At 45.5% G+C, this 27113-nt stretch overlaps 1 protein-coding gene across 4 annotated transcripts in view; it reads left to right on the top strand.

Moving 5' to 3' along the window:
- Dyrk4 (dual specificity tyrosine phosphorylation regulated kinase 4) overlaps positions 1-27113 on the top strand; it is a 41838-nt gene that overhangs the window by 10074 nt on the left and 4651 nt on the right. For 2 of the 4 annotated variants that reach the window (XM_021164971.1, XM_021164970.1), the window contains exons 3-14: positions 1207-1236; positions 7967-8047; positions 8795-8911; positions 10339-10477; positions 12826-12989; positions 15118-15254; positions 15565-15705; positions 17166-17304; positions 20589-20670; positions 21791-21963; positions 23095-23155; positions 26794-26923. In XM_021164971.1, the coding sequence (XP_021020630.1) occupies positions 1207-1236; positions 7967-8047; positions 8795-8911; positions 10339-10477; positions 12826-12989; positions 15118-15254; positions 15565-15705; positions 17166-17304; positions 20589-20670; positions 21791-21963; positions 23095-23155; positions 26794-26923 (1394 nt within the window). The remainder of the gene's footprint in view (positions 1-1206; positions 1237-7966; positions 8048-8794; positions 8912-10338; positions 10478-12825; positions 12990-15117; positions 15255-15564; positions 15706-17165; positions 17305-20588; positions 20671-21790; positions 21964-23094; positions 23156-26793; positions 26924-27113) is intronic. The other 2 variants (XM_021164973.1, XM_021164972.1) reach the window with 1 other exon arrangement.

Here is a 27113-nt window from a genome sequence, read left to right as displayed (position 1 = left end):
AAATGCTCTGGGGCCGGAGAGATGGCTCAGTGGTTAAGAGTACTGGCCGATCTTCCAAAGGACCTGGTTCAATTTCCAGCACCCACGGGGCAGCCCATTCCTACTTGTAACTACAGTTTTGAGGGCTCCTACACCATCACACAGACATACATTCAGGCAAAATAGCAATATACATAAAATAAAAATAGAGTATTTTAAAAATAAAATAAATTTAAAAATTTTAAAGTTCACTTCTATTAGGTAGGCACAAATACCCACTTACATGCCAGGTGTGGTGGCTCACACCTGTAATTCTAACACTTGGTAGTTGAAAACAGAAGGGTCAGAAATTCAAGGTCATCCTCAGCTACAGCAGGAGTTCAAAGCCAGCCTGGACTGCATGAAACCCTGTCTCCAAAACAAATGGGGCTGGGGAGATGGCTCAGCAGTTAAGAGCACTGACTGCTCTTGGAGAGGCCCTGAGTTCAATTCCCAGTAATCACATGGTGGCCCACAACCATCTGTAATGGGATATGATGCCCTCTTATGGTGTGTCTGAAGACAGTGACACTGTACTCATATACATACATAAGTATATATAAATGTATATTACCTGTGAGATGAGGGTGTTAGCTGTTTCTTGTGACATGGCAGACAGTATTAAAGAGTGGTATGGATTAGTTAATGAGGTATTGATGAGAGCATGAAGTCTCTGGCTGGCAGATCCTGAACATATACGCCCTCCCTCTCTGTTCAATAGAAAGCAGTTTCTTGTGAGAGACAGGAACTGAATCTCACGCAGTAGAAGGAAGTACCCCAGACTTTCCATTTCTGTCTGTCTGTGTCTCATCACCATTCTACATCCAAAGAGCCCAAGAGAAATAAAAACAAAAACAAAACAAAACACCGAACCAACCACCTTCTGCTGCAAAGAGTTGGAAATCCCAATCAAAACTGAGTGGAGCACAGAGCCAAGGTTGTGCCTGTCAGTTGGGTCTAACTTGGTTGTGTGGCACAGTGATATCTAGGTCATCCATGCAGAGTTCAAATGCAAACGAAAGGTTCAGGGGAAGAACTTGCCGTGGTCACAGAACATTTAAAATAAAGGCATCCACTAGAGTGGCATGGCGGTGAATGCGAGGTCTAGTCTGCTCTCCGGTGGTACCTCTGTGGAGACTTAGCATCCTGGAGGAGAACACTTACGTTGTCCCCCCCCCCTCTCCCCAGGGCCCCACTCTTCCTCCTGAGATCTACATGGTGAGTACCCATTCCTTCTTCCTCTGCCTTCACTCCCACCGCCGCCCCACTTTGCAGAGAGGAGAACAAAGGTTTGAGATAACCATCAGTTGCTGCGAAAGGGCTGTTAATACAAGCTGGCCTCAGAGAGCACCTCAGTGCTGGGACTCAGCAGAGCAAGAGGACGTCACATCTAGGATGGGAAACATCATGTGTGACAGGGAGGATAATGAGACGTTAGAAAGGCAATGTGGCTTCGGCTTCTCTTGTTTTCTCTTTACATCTGTGTTGAGGTAATCTTCCCCATTTCACAGAGGAGGAAACTGAGCCCCCCCCCCCCAAGAGACTAAACAAGGTATCTAAAGCTGGCCTGCTAATAAAAGCTGAAATCAGGACTGGAGATTTATTCTGTAATTCGTGGATGCTTTTCAAAACTGATTGCCGTTATAATGCCTATTAAAGTCTATTCTAAAATGTTTGTAGATGATAAAGAACAATAAACAATGACCCTCCAGTGCACACAGCACAGCAAGAAGTCCCCTGAGTGTCACTTCCCATGTCATGTTCATTGCCCCCTCTGCCATCATCATTCTCTTAAGTCTTGCATTGCTCTCCTGTGTGTGCTGCTCTGAGCATGCTCATGGATGTCCCCTGTCAAAACTGTGGTCATGTTTCTAGACTATCCAGGATTGAGCATACTAGATGATGATATTTGAGGATTCTGAACTTAAACAGATATTGCAAATTGTCTCCCAACTCTGGTATCAATGTGCATTGCCCAGCAATGTACACAAGTTTCACCTTCTTGCCATTTGGGTCAGTTCATCCTGAGGGTGTTTCATCCGCCCACTTTGTAGCTCTAAGTGGCATTTCGACTGTTTCCAACTTGCACTTAGATGGTTGTATTAATGAGGCTGAACTTCCTGTCATCTGTTCATTGGCCTTTTGTGTCCTTTTCTGCAAGGGGTCATCTTGTGACTTATTCTGTAAAGAGTTTTTCTGTGGTGTCACCTTTTCCTTATCAAGTATAGGATGTTTTAAAACATATGCTGTCCTCTAGCCCTTTGCCAAGTGGCCTTTACAAGGTTTTTTACTTGGATGTTTTCACATACTGAATACATCAGTTTTGGATCTATGGGAAATGAAGAAGGTCAAAACTCCCCCATTATATGTCAAGGTCTTCCTATTGTTGGCATCTATGGATCTATGGTAGTGTGTAGTTGTAGAAGCAATTGATGAAGCAATCCTGGTAAGTAATTATCAACCAAAGGCCATAGTTTATGCGTGACTTTGCCCTTTGTCTTGTGCAGAAATTTTGACAGCGCATAATGTCATGTATATTTATGATCATAGTATCACACAGGATAGATTCATCGGCCTGGAAGCTCCCCATTCTCCCCCTATTTGTCTGTATCTCCTCTCCTAGGACATCTCTAAGTCACCGATTTTTCTATGCCAATTGTTTCCCCTTTTCCAGAATATCACATAGTTAGGATCCTAGCTAGCATGCAGCCTCTCTAAATGGATTCTTCGGTTGTCAGTAAAAGTGCTTCTCGGTTTGTGACTTGGTGACATTTCCCTTTGTTGATAATTAACATGGCATTTCATGGATGTAACAGCTTGCTTATTCACCAACCAAAGGACTCTTGCTTGTTTTTATTGCTTACCAGTTATGAATCGTGCTGCTGTGGAGCACGCATGCGCACCTTTTAATGTACATAGACCAATTCATTTGAGTGAATAGCAAGAGTGTGATTGGCCAATTGTAGGTTAAGGCTACAGTGCACTGTTTTCAAATGCAGCCAGACTGTCTGCCAGAGTGGCGTTAGCCATCTGTGCCAGAAGGGCATCATTTTTGTCTCACAGCACTGAGGATGCTGGGAATCAAACCTGCGTTTTCTGAAAGTGCTTTTACCTGCTTCAGCCTCCTGAACTTAATTTTAATTTGATAACTTCAAAGGAGAAGGAGTTTGTATTCTTATTGCTCGGTTTTGTAGCAGACTAGGATGAAGTCAGAAGAGGTAGCAGGGACTCTGTAAAAAGGTATCTGAGGGCTTAAGTTCCAGGCTCAAGTTTGCCCCAGTGTGTGTGTGTGTTTGGCAGGGTGCCCCGTTGGGGATTACCTTGGACAACTTATTTGGATAATCTTGGCTTCTCTTTATCCACTTGTAAAACAAGGCTATTCTGCAACAGATTCCTCAGATTGACCCTTGCACCACGATGATCCAAGCTCCAGAAATGAAGTCATAAGGAGATGTGCCTTCCCCAATTCCAGTCACTAAGAGAAGTAGGAAATGACTCCAGGTCTCTGGGCTTCCAGACTTGGCTTCCTGCTCTTCTCTCATGTGTGGCCCCGGGGCTAGTGTGCAGGTCCCTTGGGAGGACACTGCCTCCATGACGTGAGGAGCTGCTGTTCCCCTGTGGAAGGTCATGCTCATTCCCTTAATGGGTCTCCAGAGTCCCTCCTTGCCAGGGGGGCGGGCAGAAGACAGTTCCTTCCTGCCTAGGCATTCTGAGCTTCCCAGGCACAGCAAGGAGCTTTCAGCATGGACTCTTAGCTGGAAGTGACAGGCAGACAGAAACCTTGATTCGCTGAGGTCTGCAGCTAGTCCCTCAGCTGGGCTGCAGGATCAAGGTGCCTTCCCCTTTCCCAGCTCTTAGTCTGGCTTGGTTGAGCCTCGTCATCCATTTAAATTGTGTTCTGTATCAATTCCCTAAGGATTTCTCTTCTCGATCATCATCACACCCCCTCCTTATGTTAAGTATTTGTTTTGAACTCTGGGTTTTCTGGCCTTTGGGAGAGGATTGTGGGACCTGCAGGGAGGAATCTGTGAGCTGATGGGAGACAACCTAGGACTCATCTGCCTGCCAGACTCACCCAAGCTCTGGGGATTTTTTTTTTCTGACGGGGGGGGGGGGGGGGGGGGGGGGGGGTGTAGGAGGAGGAAGGGGAGGAGAAAGAGGAGGAAGAGGAGGAGGAGAAGGTAGATGAGGAAGAAGAAGGAGGAGGAGGGTGAAGAGAAGGAGGAGGAGGACTAGGACAAGGAGGAGGAGGAGGAGCCATTTGAGGAAAAAGAGAAACAACCTGTGAGGAATGACGAAGGCAGGGCTGTTTGATGGTGCCCTTCTGAACAAGCTAGGTAGCCCAGGGGCAGGGGACCAGGGAACCTGACGCCTGCCTAGAGCCTATGTGCTTTCTTCTCCAGACTTCACAGATGAGGACGTCCAAGGCTCAGTCGGAGGTAATAAGACTAGGAGATGCATCTTGGGATCCTGTTAGGACTAGCTCTAAATGCAGAAGACAGCCATTGTCCTTTAGCTCCCCGAGGGAGGCATGGGACATAGGTTCCCCTGTGACCCTTGTAAACTGCACAGACCATTTCATCTGAGGTGGGAGAGGGTGTGCATGTTCACTTGGGACTTAGAGTGATAAATTGTGACAGAAAGTCGTTGATGGAGGACACTGGGGTCATACTGAGGATTTCACCCATCTGTGTGCTTTGTGTGGTCCTGGGGATTCTATTCTTCTATACTCCTTCTTCATTCCGGCAAATAGGTCTCTGAGGAATGGACACTTCCCTGTTTGGGCTTTTCTGGAGTTGGTTTCCTAACATGGACCACTGTTTTCTAGTCCCTCAGCCCCTTCAACTACATTCAGTGGAGATTCGCTAACTGAGAACAAAGCAATGAGGGCCCTAGAAAGTGCACTGCCTGCGAGGAGAATTTTGTTTTCCATCATGGCTGTGGGAAAACACAACCGCTTCCTCTTGTCCCTTGGGAATGCAAGGCAGAATGAGGTGTGAGGAGACATTGAGCCTCTTGAGGAAGTCGCTGGAAAAAATGGTCTGCAAGTCTATAATCTGGTCCAACACAGCACTTTCTGAGGCCCCCCTTCTCTGAGTGTGTGTGTGTGTGTGTGTGTGTGCAGAGACACAGAAGCAACCATTTGGAGGAGTAGCTTCATCAAACCTGAGGTGGCTCGAACCTTGGCTATGAGCTGCCTTTTCCCTCTATCCTAGACTGCTTCACAAAGGCACACTGTCCATGAGAGAGGCTTGGAAGCGTTGCTGTATTTAGATCAGTCTGGCCTCAGGAATGCTTGCTTTTTCCCTTGCAGTGTTATTCACTACTCTTTACTTTCTCTGTCTAGAAATTAGTTCTTGCCCTGGTCCATCATAGAATCTGCCATTTGTCCTCTTATGTGTTATGAGTATGTGGTTTCTAAGCATGCTTCTTTCTACTGGGCTGTTAATTTCTCTTAAGTTTTCTCAGGGACAGAGGAAGTGTGGGGGGGGGGAGGGGGAGAGAGAGAGAGAATCTATGTATCTATGTATCTATACCTGTACTGAATACCTGTACTGAAGTATTTCTGTGTAGCCATCTGTACATATGTTAAGTTAAACATGAGTTCTTCTGTATCCAATCCTAGTCAACTATAATGTGATGGTGGTGCTGATGAAGCCTCACTGGTCTGTAAGTCTCCATCCCAATGGGAAGGAACCTGCCATCTTTCCAGTAACAGTGCATATGTTTGGCAGAATCTGACCTTATTTCTCTGAAGATTTATTTTATTCTTTTCTTGAGTTAAACATTATGATCCTTTAAGTCCTTGGCAGCTGCTGCTGCTGCTGTTTCTTCTTCTTCTCCTTCTCCTTCCTCTTCCTCTTCCTCTTCCTCCTCCTCCTCCTCCTCTTCCTCCTCCTCTTCTTTATCCGGTCTGTGTTCATAGCTTTTTCAGTTTCATGGAAAATGAGCAAGATCACTCTGGGCTCTTCCCAGCCAAGGGAAAGAAGTCCCAGCTGGCAGTGTCAGTGTGTGCAAGGTACCAGTCTCTGCATGTTACACACTGTTGCACACATCTCTTTAGTCCTCACGACAGCACTGTGAGAATTTTACTGATACTGTTTCCTTCCATACTCCGTGAGGAACGACTGATAACTGTCCAAGTTTGGTGATAAGTGGAGTTGTCAAATTAAGAACTGTCACCAGACCTGCTTGTGTCTGCCTGTAATCCTAGTGTAAAAATACAAACGAGGGAGGGTGGGGGAGGGAGGTAATTTCCAAGTCTTCGTGTCCATGAGCGTTGTTTTATTCCATATCACTACTAAAGAAACTCTGCACATACAATATAAACTGGCAGTGGGCCATTGTTGCCCATAGGATAGCGACCAGGTTTCTTAGCTTAACTTTCAATGCCTCGCACAATCAGCCCCAAGCTGCAGACAACACAGTATGGCAGTAGAGATCCCTGGTACATGCCAGAAATGATGGCTTCATTCGATAGCACGCTTTCCTCCCTCTCAACCACCATGGCTTGCAACTCTCTCTGCTCCCAGGATTGTAGTTCTTACCCTGACAGCTCCCTTTGTGATGACACTCATTGTCATGCCCTTTAATAGTCTAAGATGCATATTGTTAATATAATTATTGTTAATTTGCCAGTCTCTCTGTCACGTTATCAAGGCCAGCTTGTTGATATTGGTGACCATTTATGTGTTTTAATTCCCCCAAACACACTTAATGAGGATCCTTTGAGATTTAAAATTAATTTGTGATATTTCTCCAGACACCATGGCCCACTCAACAGACAGGCAAATCCTGAATTTCTCTCACATTAGCAAATTAGCCAATGTTGTCTAAGACCACACCATTCCCCACATACCTCCTTTCCTTCAGTCCTCTGCTGAAGTCTAGGAGATCACAGTTGACTATTGAAACAGTCCCCATCAGTACAGCTCTGAGGAGGGCCTAGCCAGAGGATAATAAATTCAAGTATTGTACCCAATTGCCAAATTTTAGAGAGGTGGTTCTGTCTCTATATTATTTTCTACTTAAATTTTAATCCTATCTCTAATAATAACAACCACAGAATTCAGGTTCACTGTTCTGCTTATAATGGGATCATGGAATGGATGCTCAGACTCTTTATCTACACAGTAGCACGCAGTGAGTCCCAAGTACTTCCACGGTGGGCATGTTCCACCCTCGATGCATGCTAAGCCAGGATTTGATATTTTTCTCCCATCCCTTTATAAGTGTGAACTCTCTTCTTATCAGATCATGGGCATTAAGGCTGGTCACTTAGATCCTAGCAGGTTCCACTAAGGTATCTTTCAGCACATTGATGGTAAAGTTCTGGGCGAGATTATAAGTGTTTTATTGTCTAATGAGCAAGAACAGCTTGGATTTTACTCCTTCCATGTCCAGGGATTCTAGACAATATTTTGTTGATGAAAAAGCTATACTGATGGCTTTGTTTTTGAGATAAGATCTTGCTTTATAGTTAGGCTGTCCCGGAATTCACAACACTCCTGTCTCAGTTATCCACATGTTGGAACTACAAGCAAATATCTCCCCACTTGGTCTTACACAAGTTTCTTTCTTTTCTTTTTTCTTTTTTAATCATAGGCTAAATCAGTCTGTGATCCACCCTTCTGGAAAGAACGTTTGTTTGGATTGCAATTAGTTCATTCATTCATTGAGTACTTCAATCATACATTCACTGAGTACTTCATACATTCATTGAGTACTTCACTCATACATTCACTGAGTACTTCATTCATACATTCATTGAGTACTTCATTCATACATTCACTGAGTACTTCTCTTAGCTTCTCTGGATTTGTTGTAACTTTCAAGTTAGGAGAATTAGTTTCAAGGCTACTTTATCATAATGGAAAAAAAAAAAGTTCACATGGCTTGGGATGAAAGCAGCCAAGTTTTATTTCAGTTCTCTTCCACCTTACCCCAGGTTGAGAGTAAGCCTTTGGGTCACCTCCAGAAGCCATCCTCCAAGAACAAGAAGCTGAGAGTGAACCGATGTCCACAAAAGGTAGGGGGGTGATGGCTAGTACCCTTTCTCTAAGAAAGGGTGAAGGTTATCGGATGGTTGGGATAGTTTAGCAGGCCATTTTGTTTAACAACAACCACACTATAATTATGGCTATGTATTGACAGATGAACTCTCTACCAATCAACACATAAACCAATCAATGCAAGATAATAGGGATTAAATTATAGTGTATCCATAGAGAAGATTGGGGTTTGTGTTGCATACATACATGCAGGAATGTGGAGGAAGTTCTCCACATTTTCAGTGCATTGTATGAAAGTCAGACAAACGCTTAATTTGGGAGACACATTGAAGCATACTATTTCTTAACTGGGGGGTTGGAGGGGAACATTCTGGCAGGAGATGGGGTTTTTGGGTCTCCAGTATTGCAATGGTGCTAATACTGACTAGCACTTTTGGAACATTTTACATATATTTTCTCATAAAACGCTTTAAGAGGTAGCTCCTGCCTCATTTTGTTACTGTGGTAGCAGTGAAATAAATGAAGCTTAGAAAGTCAATGGGACCTACCGGAGGTTTACAGTTCATTAGTATTACCACTAATAGTAGTAGGATTCCAACCCACAGCCTACCTGGTAGACTGAAGACTTGGATCTCTGGAATCTGCTTGTCCTTATGAACCTAGGTTAGGTGCCACGTTGCTGTGGAGTTAAGGAGAGAGGAGATAACCGAGAATATGCTTCCTTCCTGGGATGTCTGTAAGCTGTTCACTTTCCCCTTCTGTAGATTCCAAGTACCAGTAACACGGCGTTCCCTTTTGTGGACACAAAGGGGAAGAGGAACACATTTAACTTCCCCCAGATTGGCAACAAAGTCCCATCAAAGGGGCCCATGCAGTACCAGGTGAGTAAGACCGTGGGCATGCCCTTGGGCAAGCAGTCTCAAGGCCTGAGCTCACTGTAGTACCAGCTCTCTGGAGGTTGAGTTCTAGCTCTCTTCTCATGCCTTACAAAGAGTGAGCACTTGAATGAATGTGCCTTGGCTTTCTTTTTTTGTTGTGGTTTTGTTTTTCGAGACAGGGTTTCTCTGTATAGCCCTGGCTGTCCTGGAACTCACTTTGTAGACCAGGCTGGCCTCGAACTCAGAAATCTGCCTGCCTCTGCCTCCCGAGTGCTGGGATTAAAGGCGTGCGCCACGACACCCGGCTATGCCTTGGCTTTCTTTTCCCTATAAAATGTGTTCTTTGTGGCATCATGAGCATTCATCAAAGAAAGGGGAAAAAAATGAAGTCCACACTGTATAAATGGTAGAGCCAGTCAAAAGATTTTCTTCCAATATTCTCTCCTAAAAAAAAAAAAATACTGCAATTATGGACAATGTGTGTGGGTATGTGTCGATGAGCCATAGGTGTTCTCGGAATATAGACTGGCATGTCAGAGCCCCTGTAGCTGGGGTCCCAGGCAGATGTGAGTCACCTGGTGTGGGTGCTGGCAATGACAGGTCCTCTGTGAGAGCAAGAGCGGTCTGTACTCCACGCTTCTTCTCCAGCTCCTGTACTACCTTTCCTGTGGAAAGCCCAAATGAGATACTGGGCTAGTACCAAACTGAACGGATGCTAGGCTCACAGCTGAAGCTTCCGGGAGCTAGTAAGTTCTTTAGCTTATTTGGAATTGGCCTGCATTTGTTGTTGTCTCATCGTTGTGGCAACATGTGTGAAAGGAAGGAGGGGGGCTTATGTTGGACTCACAGTTTCACACAGTGAAGGTCTTCATGGTCGGTAAGGCCATGGTGGAAGGAGCATGGGGCAGCTGCTCGCAGTGTGTCTTTGGGCAAGAAGAAGAGAGACAAACACTGCTTGTCAGCTCAGTCTTTCTGTTCAGTCCGGGACAACCCCGAATCCACCATTAATGGTGTTTCCCACATTCGAGGTGGCTTTTCATTCTTCAGTTCTGGGAACCTCTCATAGACAAATCAAGAGACGTGTTTCCGTGGTTACTGTGAACCCAGTCAAGCTGACAATGAAAAGGAAACACCTTATGGCCTCCTCAAGAGTAGCAGTAAAAAACTGTCGCATCTCTCTTTGTGGAGGCATGCCACTGGGTTGTCAACTGCACGCAATGCAGTAGGCCTGTCTTCCAGAGCATCAGATGAGAGCTGGATACTCTCTCTGAGTGAAAGGGTGAGCATCTTACTATCTCTTAACTCATAGCTATTTTCTCCCAGGAGTGGTAGGATAAGATCCTGCCTAGAGGTGGGTCTACTGGGTCAACTCGATGACCTATGACCCCCAAGAGAATTAATCCTTTATTATAACTTATTTCCCTGGACAGGAAATTCAAATTCATAATCAAGTGCTATCCTCTGAACTCAAGACTTCAGAACTACCTTTCAACATTAACGCCAAAGCCCAAGACACCAAGCCACACCCAGAACTACAAAAGAGGCACAAAGTCCCTCTTACAGTGGCAGGTAAGATTTGGGAGCAGTAGCAAAGTAGAGTGATGGTGGTGGGGAGGTAGGTTATAGATGCCCAAACCGTTGAGAGCTGAGCTGGAGTCATCAATTACGACAAAGAAACGAAATGAATGAAGGTAATCCTGTGGCCTCTCACTGGTCTGGCTAAGCACTAAGCTAAGAGTGAGTGAGTACTAGCTCTACTGTGGTTCACTGTTCCCCCATAGAACTGCACAGGGTCAAGGTCAGCTGTGTCAGTGTAGACAGAGGGCACTGTCTCACTATGTTGTATGGACTGGAGTGGGGGTTGGGGAGGGAGAGTTAGAATTAAGGGTGGAATCACTGAACGGTCACAGTCAGGGGTTTTGAAGCTTCCTCTTCCTCAGTCAGGGCCAGGTAGAGGACTCTAGATGGCTTTAGGGAAGGAGGCTGTCTTAGTTAGGGCTTTATTGCTGTGAACAGACACCATGACCCTTCCCTTCCCTTCCCTTCCCTTCCCTTCCCTTCCCTTCCCTTCTCTTTTCTTTTCTTTTCTTTTCTTTTCTGTTTTTCAAGACAGGGTTTCTCTGTGTAGCCCTGGCTGTCCTGGAACTCACTCTGTAAATCAGGCTGGCCTCAAACTCAGAAATACGCCTGCCTCTGCCTCCCGAGTGCTGGGATTAAAGGCATGTGCTACCACGCCCGACTATAAGGACTACATTTAAGTGGGGATGGCATACTGGTTCAGAGGTTTAGTCCAGTATCATCAAGGCAGGAAAATGGCAGCATCCAGGCAGGCATGGTGCAGGCAGAGCTGAGAGTTCTGTATTGTCATATGAAGACTGCTAGTAGACTGCTTCCAGGAAGTGCTCTGATTAAGGAGGGGATGCTGTCCCATGATGCCTGCCAGCTATAGCTTCTGCAGTTATGCCTTGTGGAGCCAGAAAGAGCAGAAGCCAGACTCCTCCCAAGGTGCAGAGACTTGTGGCTTCCTTCCCTCTTAAGACTCAAAGCAAGAGAACACGCCAAGCCCTGATTCTGCCTCTGGGTGGAGAACATCCTGACTGAGCCTCTAGGTGACTGACTGCCTTGTGTTACGTGTAGGAAGGCAGAGGTTCTCACGTGCCACATTTTCCCCTCCCAGTACTTCCTTCTGTAAGTCTTCAGCAAACAGTTTGCAGAACAACTGGGTGCCCCTCCCCAACCTTCTCTCCTGAGAAACCCCCATATAATAAAGGTGACATCACTGGTGCTGGACAGACTGCTCTGAGATTATATGCCTGGCTAATCTCCCAGAGGACCCAGGTTTGATTCCCAGCACCCGCTGACATAGCAGTTTACAACCATCCTTTACTCCAGTTCCAGGGGATCTGATGCCCTCTTCTGACCTCTTCAGGCCCCAGGCACACATGTGGTACACAGACATATATGCAAGCAAAATACATATAACCATATAACATTTTTTTCTACAAATTATTAAAGTTGACTATCATCCACAATTGTACTGGTTGGTTTTGTGTCTACTTGACACAAGCTGGAGTTATCACAGAGAAAGGAGCTTCAGTTGGGGAAGTGCCTTCATGATATCCATCTGTAAAGCATTTTCTCAATTAGTGATCAAGGGGGAAAGGCCCCTTGTGGGTGGGACCATCTCTGGGCTGGTAGTCTTGGTTCTATAAGAGAGCAGGTTGAGCAAGCCAGGGGAGGCAAGCCAGTAAAGAACATCCCTCCATGGCCTCTGCATCAGCTCCTGCTTCCTGACCTGCTTGAGTTCCAGTTCTGACTTCCTTGGTGATGAACAGCAGTATGGAAGTGTAAGCCGAATAAACCCTTTCCTCCCCAACTGCTTCTTAGTCATGATGTTTGTGCAGGAATAGAAACCCTAACTAAGACAACAATATCCCTTCCCTAACACACACACACACACACACACACACACACACACACACACACACCCCTGCTGTGACCTGACCATCTAGCATAGACAGGTTCTTCCCTGTGCCTTGAGCTGCTGGCAGGCTGACTCAGCACAGATAGCACAGATTTGAGTGGGAAGACCTGCCAGGACAGTGCTATATCAGGCGTGTTTGCACTACTAGTCTGGCTCCAGGAAACATCATTTTCAAGTCCTCTCTGTGTGTAGCATGAACAAATAACACCTTCACCTGTCTGCTGTTTCAGTGTGACCCAAGCTGTGGCAGCTCATAGTCTTTGGTTGCTAAACATTTCTTGGCATTTATCCTTTTTAATGCTTCTTTGGGTGAGCCATCCGGTGCGTGGTCCTTGCTGGGAAGATGTTCCATGAACTGGACGGAATCTTTGCGGGCAGGGGGGGGGCAAACACCCCTGAGACTGAACTGAGCTGGTGATGATTCTCACTACAGAGGCCCTAAAGTTCTTTAAGAATCAGCTGTCCCCTTATGAGCAAAGCGAAATCCTGGGCTACTCAGAGCTGTGGTTCCTGGGCCTTGAAGCCAAGAAGCTCAACGTGATTCCAGAGAAGTTCAGCAAGACAAGCTTTGATGATGAGCACGGTTCCTATATGAAGGTGCTGGGTTATGGGAACGCCGTGGGGATGGGGTTATGGGAATGCCTCGGGAATGGGGGCGGGGGGGAGGCAGTTGGGGGTGGGAAAGATTGTACCAGGAGGAAAGCAGAAAGGGGATATTTTGCAGTACTTTGTACGGATGCACTGTGGGATAGGTTCCCAAAAGGATTCTAATGGGTCCTAAAAGAGATGCCATATTTAAAACACACACACACACACAGAGGAAAATATGTGGTTCATTGTACACACCTTCTATTATTTAAATGCTGGGGTAACAGGTTTATATTTGTATGTGGTGTGAACTACTAGAGGCTCCTCACAATAACCCCACCATTTGATGTGGTAGTGGGGACCCCATTAAGAAAGGAGTAAGATGTCACTCTAGTGTTTTCTTTCTTATTCTCTCTCATACAAACCCCATCTGTGGACTCTCTTCCTATTTTATAGTATCAGTCATTTTTACATCAGAAACAAAACAAAACGTTGTGGTCTCAGGTACAAAATATGTAACTTCATTTTGTTTTCCAAATACTGAACCCAACAGCACCTCTTCTATCTCTCTATGGCTCCTCTGCAGTCCAAGGGGTGAAGGCTTCTCCCAGCCTGAACATAGAATCAGAGCAGTGGTCCCTACTTTTGATAATGTGTTAAAGTGATGTTTCATCTGCCATGCTCTGGCTATCTAACTTCTCATTGTAACTTGGTTTTAGAAGATAAGTCTTTGATGGCTTCTTAGAAGTAGTAAATTTTCTTAGTGGCATGTAAGCCCTGCTTCTCAAGCTACTGTGTACACAAACCAACTGGGGATCTTGTTAAAGTAAGGTTGTTACCCAGCAAGGTATGATGGATAAGGGATTTTACAATTATACGCCATACTTGAGCCATCAGCCAGAGCACACTTAGAGGAACAGTCATGGAGTTTCCGGTACAGACTCCATGAGAGACCAGGTTCTCAACCATTTTATGACTTCTGTTGGAAGTTTGATAAAAGCATGGGTCCTCATTCCTCACCCCCAGCCCTAAAGTAATGTGCATATACACAAAGGTCCAGGGATTAATGGGTCCTTGCTTACAAATCATGGATACAACTTTCCCCAGACACCATCACCCACTTCTTCCCTAATCTTTCAAGCTCCCTGTGAAGGAATTAGCCATGAGCTTAGAGAATGCACTGGATCTCAGTCAAGTCTTAGAGTCTCTTTTTGGATGTGGTAGTAGGGACGGGGTTATTAATGGGTGCTCTCTATAGGCTCCAACCTGTATCTTTATTTCATTTACACACACACACACACTCCCATGTTGATGAAATTGTACATACTTAAATTCATGGTGCTGATTCCTCCTGTATGAATAGAACCACCACCGTGTACGCATTCACAAAGCACGTCATGAAATCCATGGCAACACTCATCCTCTGTCCTCCCAGACTCGTAAGTTCCACACTAGAAACGAGAAATTCACACAGCTGGAGGACCTCAGACACCAGCTATTCTGCATCCGGTGCCTTTAAAGATTAGGGTACTTTATCTCAGAGTGAGCAAGTGGCTTGTCTGAAGCCCTTGAGCTCAAGTCTTCAACCGACAACTTCATCTGGCTTTGACTGAATGCCTGCTTTCTGCTTTCCTATAGAGACTTGGAGGATGATTCTGTCTTTGCGAAGATACTTTTTCTTCTTAGCCAAAAAAGGCCCAAATTTTACTTTCTCAGGACAGAATTAAATCTATATAAATGGAGGAGGAGATTTCTAGTCAAGAAATGGCAAAGCAGACAGCAAACTTCCTCATCTATACTTAATGGTATATATAGCAAGGGTCAGAGTGGAGCTAATCCTATTTCTGCTGTAGGTCCTAATCATACAGAAACACAAGTGTCCCTCAAAGAACACTCCATGCTCCTTACACTATGAGACAGGGATTCAGCCTTGTGGGACACTTCCTGGTACCATATGTGTGGTCTGGGATCCAAACAGCCTAACTATTTATGAGGTGGTAAGTTGAGAGCAGGAGTTCAGAACCACTGTCCTTCCAAGAGTGGGCCAGGATCTGGGTAGTGGGATCTAGGGGCCCTCGGATAGGGTGAATCCAAGAGCTCACCATTCTGTCCCTCACTGCTGGCCTGACTTCTGCAGGTCCTGCATGACCACATTGCCTACCGATATGAGGTTCTGGAGATGATCGGGAAAGGGTCCTTTGGACAGGTGGCCAAGTGCTTGGATCACAAAAACAATGAGTTGGTGGCCCTGAAAATCATCAGGAACAAAAAGAGGTGTGACTTGATAGGCAACATAGGGCCTGGGAATTGGACTGTGTGGCTCCAGCTCTCTCCAGAAGCCAGCTCTCTGCCACTGCTCTTCTCAAATCTCTTTGGCTCTGCTTGTTTCTCTCTCTGCCTGTCTGATATCACACGGGGTAAGGAGAAGCAATAATGGCGTTTAGGATGCACTCCTGACATCCTAGATATTCTTGGGACCCTGGGGTGGGATTCAGGACTGTCTACCACATTGTGACATGATGTGCATTTTGTGTGATTTCTGTCCTCATTGCCCACCACCTTGGTCACTCCCCAATCACCTCAGATTTCACCATCAGGCTCTGGTGGAGCTGAAGATCCTGGAAGCCCTCAGAAGGAAGGACAAAGACAACAACCACAATGTGGTCCACATGAAGGATTTCTTCTACTTCCGGAATCACCTCTGTATCACCTTTGAGCTCCTGGGGTCAGACTCTTCTTTGTTATATTATAAGTGGTTGCATAAGTGGCAGAAGAGAAACTGAGGTCCAAATGCAAGGCTTTTCTGGCTGTGGTAGTTAATGACTGAAGTGGGCATAGGAGCCACTCCGATAGAAAGGAGTATGAGACTGAAAGGGGACATCTTACCCCATGCCTCAGTAAAGCCTGGTTGCTTAAATGCATCTGTCGGGCTTTCCAGATGTTGAGTGTTGGAGTAGGTGACATAGCGTAGCCACTTGCCCTCATGATCGAAATGGAGACATACTGAAAAGGACATTGCTTTGCTTTGTGTCCCCATGTCCTGGTTTTCCAGTCTTGCAGAGCAGAGGCTTGAACACAGAACCACAGGCTGCCTAGGATGTTCTAAGGACTTGGATTTTGAGTAAAGGCAAGAACAGATTTTTTTTTTTTAATGTAAGAAAACAGGAACCTGATTTATGTAGATTGGCAGCAAATGTCTGAGTATAATCAATAGATCTCTCTGTGGTCATGTGTTCCTGGGTTATTGAATTAGTAGCTTGACGTTTTCTTTACACTGTTAGGAAACCTGCTCCATTCACCAGGCAAGTGAACATGCTGTCCACTGTTTCAATGTATAGAATGTAGTTTACTCTCCATTGTGCACACATGAATTATCTTTTCTGGGGTAAGATAGATAGGACAGACTGCCTCTCTTACCCAATTATTACAGTACCCGGGAAGGATGTCACTGTACTCAAAAGAGTTATGAGAAGCCCAGCTAAGTTGGGGAAGTGGCTGAGGGCCAAAGGCCATGGTTTCTAGACTCAGCTTTCCTCTCTGTACTGTACTGCCAAGAATGAATGGTTTCCAAAATGTTGTCACAGACAGATACCCTCTGAAATGAAAGAGGGGAAGGAAGTGGCCCGGTATTGTCGCATGTTCTTTCCTTCCTGTCCCCATCTTGAAGGCTGCACAGAAAATAAAAGCCATCAGTTCACAAACGTGTGTTTCTTTTTAAAATGCTTAGCATCCATTTTTGAGACTTGTAATTATGTCAGCAGACTTCATACAATGCAGCATGGCTTTATGGAACGTTGCAGACTTCTGCTCCTATAGAGAACCAAGAGGATGGTATGGGGAGTGGCAGCTTTCACCCTTTTAAGAGCACAGTGAAGGGACCAAGTAGCCACATTTACCTTTGGTAGAGTGCAGGCTCCCTGGCTTGCCTGAGCTTCTGTTGGACTGTCCTCATTCATGACTCTGAAGTACTTGTCAAAGCCTATAAGAGTGGCTACTTTGTTGAGGGTTCCCTGGGTCATATCCAAGAGCTTGAGAAACTATGGCAGTGTGTGCAGCTTTGCCTCCTGGCTTGCAATTGGTTTGCTATTAGAGGGAAACCAATCGACCAGGTTATCCATGTGTCCAAGCTGAGTCTGATGTTTCGACAGCCATCTACATTACTCTTTCTCTCCCTCTGTGTTCCAGAATCAACCTGTATGAGCTGATGAAGAATAACAGCTTTCAAGGCTTCAATCTGTCCATAGTTCGGCGCTTTACCTTTTCCATTTTGAAATGCTTACACATGCTTTATGTAGAGAAAATCATCCACTGTGACCTCAAGCCGGTGAGTACAAACTCTGCCCACCTGGCGCGGCTGGCTGCCACCATTGTTTTCCAGGGGTGGATGCCTGGCACTGTTCATTTATAGGTGGAGATGCAGTGAGGACCGAGGTGACATATTGAGGTATCTAGGAATAGGAAGGCTTGAGAGCTTTCCTTCAGAAGTGGTGGTATGTCTGGTGTCTTGAGCATCCAGGCACACTTACAAGATACCCTGGGAGTCTAGATTCACTCAGTTGTTACTTCCAATCATCAGTCACGGCAGCCCTTAACAGTGTTCTTGTTAGTTAGGGGTGGTGGTAGATGAGGAGTTCAAAAATCAGCCTCAGCTACACAAGAGAGTTCAAGACCAGCCTGGGATACGGGGCACCCTGCCTTAGATTCCCTTTCCCCCAATATTTATTGCTGTGTAACTAATGAAAGAACTGGAGCTCGCTCTCCTAACTGTGCCTCCACAACGCCAGTAAAATCTTATTGGAGTAAATCCTGCACAGTCATGCTGGAAAGACCCATCATGATGCGTAAAGGTAAGCTCATCCCAAAGGAATTCACACTTTGCATATTCAAATATGCAAACTTGCATAATCGCCTTATGCAAATTTGCATATTCGAGATATGCAAATTTGCATGTTCAAAATATGCAGATTTGCATATTCAAAATATGATGGACTCCTGGACGTGGCACACAAACAACCAGATGGTCTCCATTCAATTCTCAGCCTGGCTGGCATTATACACATAGCTCTACAGATGCACTGGTTGTTTTATTTAGTAATTGCTTCTTTGGGGTTTTTGGTTTGTTGTGTTGTTTTGTTTTGTTTTTGAGCCAAGGTTTCATATAACTCATGCTGTCCTCAAGCACCACACTTAGCTGAGGCTGGCCTTGGACTCCTGATCCTCTTGTTTCTACTTGCTCAATTGCTGGAACTACCCGCATGCACCACTGGGCCTGGCTATAAATTGTTCCTATAGACCTCTGGCTATAAATTGTTCACTAGACTACAATTTCTTCCCCAGAACAGGTACCACTTCTCCCCATTATGTCCCCAGGACATAACACAGAACCTGATACCAGAAATAGAAAGCAGCAGGTGATTGTGGAATGGGTGATGGCTGTCAATTCAAGCAGCGGCTTGGAACAAAGTATAAAGAGCTGCTTCAAAACCCAGCCTAACGCACCGATGGGTGACCATTCCTCTTTGGTCTCACTCTCCCCTCTTCATCCCCAAATGTGGCTAATTTCTTCTTGAAAATTCTTAAGTTCTGGGATTACGTTTTTGTGATCAAAGATTTTCAAGATAGATGCTGTCATGACTGGAGACTCGTTTAAAAAAAAAAAAAGGAAATAGATTGATTTATTTACCACACTGAGGTCCAAGTCCTCAGTTTCCCAGCTCCAAAAGATCCCATACTAACTATGGTCTTTAGATTTAGGGGACTGAATTCACAAGGTTTCCCCCAGCCAAATTATCAGATAACAGATTTCTTTGAGACATGAGTCAAGTGTTAAACAGACCAGAGAGGCGTTTCGTGACTATGTATTAAAAGGCAGGGTTGTGCCTTTAACGTTTATGGTACACAAGTCTTGAGTTCCCATAGCTTTGCTCCTTTCTAAGAGAACAATTTCCCAGTAAGAGTGGAGAGGGGGTGGCTGTGTCTGTCAGTCTTCCATTGCTGTGACAAAATACTTATGCAAATCAGCGTCTAAGGAGGAGGAGGAAAGGTCTGTTTGGGCTGATGGCTTCAACCCAAGGTTGGTTGGCACCATCGCTTTTGGAACTCTGGCAAAGCAGAATACCACAACAGAGGACCCCTGGAGAGTGAACCTATTCATTTCGTGGTGGCCAGGAAGGATGAGAATTGAGGAAAGTGCTAGTTCACAAAATTCCCCTTCACTGCCAGCCCCTGCCCTGCCCACCATGAGCAAACCTCCTCCAATTAGACCCCACCTCCTAAAGTTCCCTCTGCCTCCCCTAGATGCAGGCCAGCAACTAAGCTTGCAGCACACCAGTTAGTGGGGATATGTGAGATCCAAGGCATAGCCTATGGCCAGCCCCATCCAGTGATGGAGTCTCTCCATTGGGCTGGAGACACAAGAAATTCTTGTTCTTTTAAGGTTTCTGTTACCTATCTTCCCTGGGTTAACAGCAGTTCTGAAAAGTACTTCGTTTGAGGTGCTAGAGGCTTCGGATTGGCTTTGCTGTGCATTTGTCTTTGCTGTGCCTTTGTTAAGAGCACCATAAGCAACCTTCTGAAAGGAGATCCTTGAGACACAGTTAGGACATTGTTCTTTTAGCCTTTGCCAGCACAGTGTCACACTGAGACAAGAGCCCAGAGCTCTGCCTTGACTATGTAACATCTGGCACCCTCAAACTCTGTCTGTCTGTCTGTCTGTCTATCTACCTAACTACCTAGCTTTATTTCTGTTATCTATTTACTGGTTCATTCACGGGTTCTATACTATCATAAGAGAGTATTAGCAGTAGCATTTCTTTTTTTATTGGATATTTTCTTTATTTACATTTCAAATATTATCCCCTCTCCCAGTCTGTCCCTCCCCACCCCCCTCGAAACCCCCTATGCTATCCTTCCTCCCCCTGCTTCTATGAGGGTGTTTCCCCCCCCACCCCCACCCCAGCAATAGCATTTCTTTCTTTCTTTCTTCCTCTCTTTTTTTGTTTTTTTTTTTGTTTTTGTTTTTCGAGACAGGGTTTCTCTGTGTAGCCCTGGCTGTCCTGGAACTTACTTTGTAGACCAGGCTGGCCTCGAACTCAGTAATCCGCCTGCCTCTGCCTCCCAAGTGCTGGGATTAAAGGCGTGCACCACCACCGCCCAGTGCAATAGCGTTTCTTATAAACATTACATATATTCAGCCAACAGCACTTGTAAGACCTCGTGCAAGCCAAGCATAGGACCAGGTTACCAAGGAGCATGTAAATAAACCCATAATCATCAGGAGGTTTTTTTTTTTTTTTTTACACAACCAATGGGGGAAGAGACACAATATATGCAAATGAAGGAATGCAAACCAGTAAATACTGGGTCAAAATCAGATAAAGACCACAAGTCAATGGGAAGCCCCCCCCCCCATTGGGAAGAGAGGAAGGACAATGAGTTGTGGAGAAACTATGGGAAGACGAGTTTTGAGGTGGTTGTATGTGAACGGGGCCATCTGTATCCAGGAGTGACAAAGAGGTAAAAAAATGTTTCTCTGGGGAGAAAGCCCAGGCAACGGTAACTTAAATAAACTTTAATAAAACCTTAAATCAACATACTTCTTCTTTCCAGGAAAATATTGTGCTATACCAGAGGGGCCAAGTCACTGTTAAAGTTATTGACTTTGGGTCAAGCTGTTATGAACACCAGAAAGGTAGGACCCCTGCCTCCCTGTCTGAGTTCTGCTATTTTAAGTTCTGTCTCTTTGCACACCAGGCTACCTGGGTCGTTAGCCTCGATTCAGCCATCGCAACTGATGGCTTTTGAGCTAGGGGTGTTTCACGTCTCTGAGATAGTCATCTGGACCTAGGTATCACAACTGATGGCTTTTGAGCTAGGTGCTTCACGTCTCTGAGACAGTCATCTGAAAAAGGAAAGGGTTATATCCAAAGAGCATGTAAACGCTCTGAACTTCTCATAGGCCGAAGCTATGGAATGACCCCTGAACACTGGGTCCCCAAGCTGACTAGGCTTAGACTAGATTGTTTAGAATCAATCACTCCAGGGCTCTGGAACATTATAGTTCTCAGGTGTTCACCTTTACATGCAGCTCAGGAGCTTGCAATTTAGAAAATAACCACTCTACAGTTTAGGTTTCACCGCCTTTGATTCATTCTCTGGACCTTGCACTTTGTTTTTTCCAGCTAGAACCTAGAAAGAAACCCTAGAGCCTATTCATATCAACTTTCACTGAACTTAATTTGCTTGGTTATCTGCCCCTTTGCCTTTTATAAGTCTGACTTAGAGAATATGTCCCGGTTATATGTCATTCATTAGTCTGGGGGAAATAAAAAGAACCCAAACCCCCAGTATTGTCTCACAAAAGTGAGACCGCATCTGGCCATGTATCTCAGGCTGGCCTGGAACCAGCGATCCCCCTGCTCCTCCTGCCTCTACCTCTCAGATGCTGGACTCACAGGTGTGTACCACCACCCAGTTAAATTCCTGTTATAATTTTAAAACAGGTATTTAAAATTAAATACACCCTCCCTGGGGGGGGGGTAGGGTTGTTTTCTTCTTTCTTTTGATTATTTTGTTTTATTCTTTAAAAAGTCGAATTAAATGTATTTCCTTGGAATTTACTCCTCTGGAGTTCCTTATCCATAGAATGGTGATAACTATCAGCAGCTGGAAGGATTAGTCTATGGGTAGATGACGCAATGGGACCCACACTTCTTCCTGAGAAGCCCACAGAGAGGGAGGGGCCTTTATGAGGGTGGAGCTCTGCATTGGTTACCACAGAGGCATCAGCTTTCCCTCCCCTTCTCCCACAGTGTATACATACATCCAGAGCCGGTTCTACCGATCCCCAGAGGTGATTCTGGGCCACCCCTATAACATGGCCATTGACATGTGGAGCCTGGGCTGCATCATGGCGGAGCTGTACACCGGATATCCACTGTTCCCTGGGGAGAACGAGGTGGAGCAGCTGGCTTGCATCATGGAGGTGAGGGGGGAGAGCCGGCCACCAGCATGGCTGACTTCCTGGGATAACATCCATCCTCAGGCTCTGGGGTTCATCAGACCCAGCAAGGGCAGTGCCATGCACATGCCTCCACTTCTGAAAGTAGTTTTGAAATGTTGTACCTCTTGGATTTTGCTGAGATGAGAGCTAACTTTTTCATCATGATTAAAATAGTTACCCATGATGTTCTTCCTCTCACTGTAAATATTGGCATTTTAAAATAAAATTGTAATGATAGTCTTTCAAATGCACAGACATGATGATGATGATGATGATGACGATACTGAAGCTGGTGTGATCTGTTACTCTCCAAATCTACCCGAAACTCAGGGGGCTGTGCTCTTTTTAAACAACTGCACCCTTTGCTTTGTTCTTCTTTCTCCTTGAAAAGCCAAATAGGCAAAATAGCTGGAAACGGAAGTTATGATGGAGTTAACACAAGTCTTGGTGTTTGCAAACCAGGGGTCCAGCCTTGGGTATATCTTTATGGCGTACCACATTGTTTGCAGTGGACTGCTGGAGATGTTGCTGAGTCTGAAGTGCCCCTGAACCATGCCCAATTCTAGCACCTGGGAGACGGGGGGTGTGGGTGTGCGCTGTGCCCCTACTAGAAACTCTGAAGGGTGGCAGAACTGGAAGGCAGGGCTATGCCAAGCCCATGTCTGCCAACCAGGGCTGAGGGAGAGCTGTTCTGTTTCAGAGAAAACAGTGACTAGTCAGGACTAATTCTTCTCTCCAGAAAGTTCTTTTGTCTTCTAAGGATCTGATCTCCTCCTCCTCCCGCAATCCCCCACCCCAACCCAGTGGCTCCATGCTGGGAGAAGTCACTCCTCATTCTCTGTGGTCCCCATGGGCAGACAGGGGTCTGGACACTTCCACAGTGTCTTACCTGTTTAGCATGGCCAGTGTTCATTCTTAGGATACCGAGGTAGCCTGGAATAGGATTTATAAAACCTAGTCTCTGGGCTTAACCTGCCACTTAATGCTGTTAATTAAATCTCTTGGTCCTTATAAGTGAAAGACAAAAATCTGGCTAAAGTCGCACCTAGATCTTGACAGGTTTTGAACTTGTGACTCCGCAATAGTGACACAGCCACACTGTACTTGTTGAAGGTGCTGGGCCTGCCACCTGCCCACTTCACCCAGACAGCCTCCAGGAGACAGGTATTCTTTGGTAAGTCCCACGGTCTTATTCTCTTTGTCCAGTTGGGTTCAGTGATGTGTCACTGGCCTTGAAGACACCTACCATACCCTAGGCAGGCAAACAGGCAAGCAGACTGGCAGACAGATTTTTCTTTCTTCTGGTCCTATAATAAAGTGTAGTGAGGAGTTGAAGAGATGATAAATGGTGCCCTTGGTGTGACAGATGGTGTCTCACAGTGGGAAGGGGTCTCGACCATATAATACCCACGAGCATGGAAGACCCAGTTCCTCAGATCTGCCAGCTAGTACTGTAACCATGAAAGAGTAAAACCATAGCCTCTTCTAGAGGTGCTTCCCAAACAACTTGGCCTCTCTTGCTTTGTACTGTGTGGGGAAATCAGGGCAGAAACTTCTGGCATAGTGGATATTTCTACTGTTATACTCCGCCATTAATGGAGAATACATTGTTATTGTTATTGTTATTATAATTATTATTAGTAGTAGTAGTAGTAATAGCATGTTTACATGTGCAGGGGTGGGGTCTATGTGTGTGTGGGTTCACGCATACACAGGGATGCCAGAGTTCAGTATCATCAGGTACTATTGTTGTGACATTATTCCTGGGGTGGTGTGAGCAAATGTCTATTCACCCCAGCTAGGTAACTTATGACAGACTAAAGTATAAATAGCAACCAAGTCCAATTGGTGATCCAATGTGTTTTACTTGGGTTACCTACAGGGGTATGCACTGGTTTTAGAGCAGGCAGGACCTGAACATAGCCACATCACTCCAGGCCAAGCACAGGTGATAGCATGTGAAAACTGTAACTCTGAAGCTCACTGCAGAAGATGCAGGCAGCTCAAGATGTTGGAGAGTGTCTCTTTTAGGCAGCCCAAGCGGGCAGGTCCTCTTCTAGGTAGCGCAGCTGATCTCTGCTTCTTCCTGGCAAGAAAGTTATCTCTAGGCAGTTCTTACAGCTCCTATGTTTGGGGAGAGAAGTAATCTGCTTCAGGGACTTCCTGAAGCTTCTGAGTGGCCTTCTGGGACTAATGAGCTTGGCTGTAGCTCGCCACACTTCATTCCAAACTCAGCCTCTGAGGGTTGCCCAAGTAGAGGGAAGGAAAGCAGACAAGAAGGAGCAGAGACAAGGGCATTGCTAAGCAGCCACCGTGGTCAGGCTAGCTGACAGACATGCACCAGCTATGCAATCTGGATTATCTTAGTCCTTTCTGATTCTTGACTTGGGAATGGCCTCAAAAATCAGAGGCAAATAAGTCATCACACATTACTCTCAGCCTTCTCCATCAACAGGGGAGTAAAGATGATTCCCAAAGAGAGCCACTAGGACGAAACTGTTTCAGTCCAGCATGCACTGGTTTCCTCTGCACCAGTCACTAACAAGCTTCTGACCTCCTGGCCCCTCCCTCAGTTTCCTTGGATTCGCCAGGATCTAGAAACTGAAAGTGGAAGGCCCAGAAAGCAGAAGTACTCCATTATGGTTGGCCTGTCCCATGCATGACATTCCAGGTTTTCAGCCTCTCAAGGGTCACCTCATATTCCTGGCTAGAGAAGTGAAGACTTAACCTTTGGGCAGGGCAGTGTCCTTGTTTCCTGAGCACAGCACTCACCTTGAGGACAAGTACAGGGTCTGGCTGACATGTTCCCGGGTGAACCGATGAGCTGGACTTTTGATGACACCTGCTCTTCCCGCTAGCTGCGTGGAGGACTGAGCCTCTGGGCTTTGAATTTGATAGAAGAATAGTGGGGAACAGAAGGTACTTCCTTTTGCTAGACTATCACACCAGGGAAGAGTCATGTCCTAAACCTCAAGACATGTCATGAGACACGTCCAATGGGGGAATAAGGACAGGAGAACACAGCATCCTAGACACTAGAGAAGGTAGATGTTCTACCATCGTTGTCATGCTTAGGTCTTGCAGTAGACTTTCATAGCAACACCCACATCTTGGTCTCCTTGATGTTACCGTGAGTAGTATCTATTCCATTGTTGCCCAACTTTAGGGTCATTTGGGTATTAACCAAAATGCTGGTTCCTATGAGTCTCCTCTATGACCCATGGGTCTTGTGTTTCTAATAGCAGCTTTTTGTGACTCTTTTGAACAGGGTGACTGTGGGAAACACTTTTTCACTTCTGTGGTTTCTCAAGCCCCAGCTAATTTGGGTTACACTCCTACTCACCAAGAAAGAGATACTGCCTCAGGGTAGTGTGAGAAGTATACCAGGTAGCACAAAGGAGATGGAGGAGAAGGGTTAGATAGGAACTGGGACCAGAGAAGAGAAAAAATCTGGACAAGAACAATTGCATAATGACGCTAAGTTACTTAAAGGGATGTGTGCTTAAATCCTCCTGTTTTGTTTGTTTGTTTTACTTTGCTTAAAGTAACATGGAAAGAAGGCCAGTGCAGGTGCTACCTCTAGCAGGAAACAGGAGTAGTGTGGGTTTACAGGCCCCCATACAATTCTGGTCCATTCATAACCTTATAAAGACAAGGATAACCCATGTCCACAAATTCCCATACACACATTTCTGAAAGTCTCTCTTCTAGGAATTTAGTCAGAGTAGATATTTTGGAGGCTCTGAAAATGACACTGGTTACAAACTGAATGGAACAGAGTTGGGCATGGGGATCTACACCTTCAATCCCAGCACTCAGGAGGCAGAGGCAGGTGGATCTCAGTGAGTTCAAGGACAGTGTGATCTTTGAGTTCCAGACATGCCAAGGCCACACAGTGAGACCAGGGGCAGGGGGGAAATAACAGAAGAACATGATTTGGCCTCCACAATGTCCATCACACAAACACTGAGTTCTGAGAACACAGTGAAGCACACAGACAGTAAATACCCCTATTGCTCACACTCATCAGCTCATATCGCTTTACAAGGTGTTAAGTCAACGTGGCCAGCTCTTCTGAGCATCATGCAAGCATCTCAGTGTGCAGTTGAATGGTTTCTCCTTCAAAGGATTTCACAAAACATCCTTAGGCCATCTTTAGAACCATCTGGACCTCACACATTTGGTAAAGGTCTTACTCAGCAGAAAGAGCCAAAGAAAGGCCATTCCTAGCCAGGTCTTCTAGAGCCAGAACACTCCAATTGTTGACAAAATTTTGAACAATTAAGTGAGCTTCTGTGGTTGGTAAATGAAAGCTCATTTCCTTAAATGTCTTGCTTTGTTCTGCTCCATGAATGGCCTCATTTTTACTTTATTGGGCTAGTGAGAATTGAGCAAAGGCAAAGACAACCCACGAAGATACAACATCCTTCTACCTAGAGGTGGATACTTTGGACATTTGAAGTTTATTTTTATCATTAGCATCTCTAATATCACCTAACAATGGTCAGAGGCAGCAAGTGATTTAAACTATTGAACAGCGTGTGGTGGGGAGGAGACACAGAACAGTCAGGTTTGTAGGACAAGTTGTATTTGGCATCATTGTGATCACTGTGAACTATTTCAGCCTGTTGAGGCTATGATGTGTTTGGGTAGGTGGGTGGGTGGAGAAGGGTGGGATGGGGAAGGCACATCAGAAGGGGACAAAAGAGCTGCAGAGAGGCCTTCAGGAAGCAGCAGGTTTGAGTGGACAGCTAGAAGTGATTGGGCAATATTTATACCTGGAACTAAATACAGAATGCTGTTTCTCTGAAGATTCCAAAGGTCTTCCCAAAAATATAAACAACAACAGAGGGGGAAAAAGATACCCAGATTCCAAGGATCTCACGATGGTGGTGAAAACCTACGATTCCAGCTTCCTGGACTTTCTCAGAAGGTGTTTGATGTGAGTTTGTTGGGGTGTCTTTGTTTGTGGGTGTACTGGCTAGTTTTGTGTCAACTTGCCACAGCTGGAGTTATCACAGAGAAAGGAGCTTCAATTGAGGAAATGCCTCCATGAGATCCAACTGTAAGGCATTTTCTCAATTAGTGATCAAGGGGAAAGGCCCCTTGTGGATGGGACCATCTCTGGGCTG

Source organism: Mus caroli, chromosome 6 (genome assembly GCF_900094665.2).
Source record: "Mus caroli chromosome 6, CAROLI_EIJ_v1.1, whole genome shotgun sequence".
Classification (NCBI taxonomy): domain Eukaryota; kingdom Metazoa; phylum Chordata; class Mammalia; order Rodentia; family Muridae; genus Mus; species Mus caroli.
This window is presented reverse-complemented; position numbering and strand designations above follow the sequence as displayed.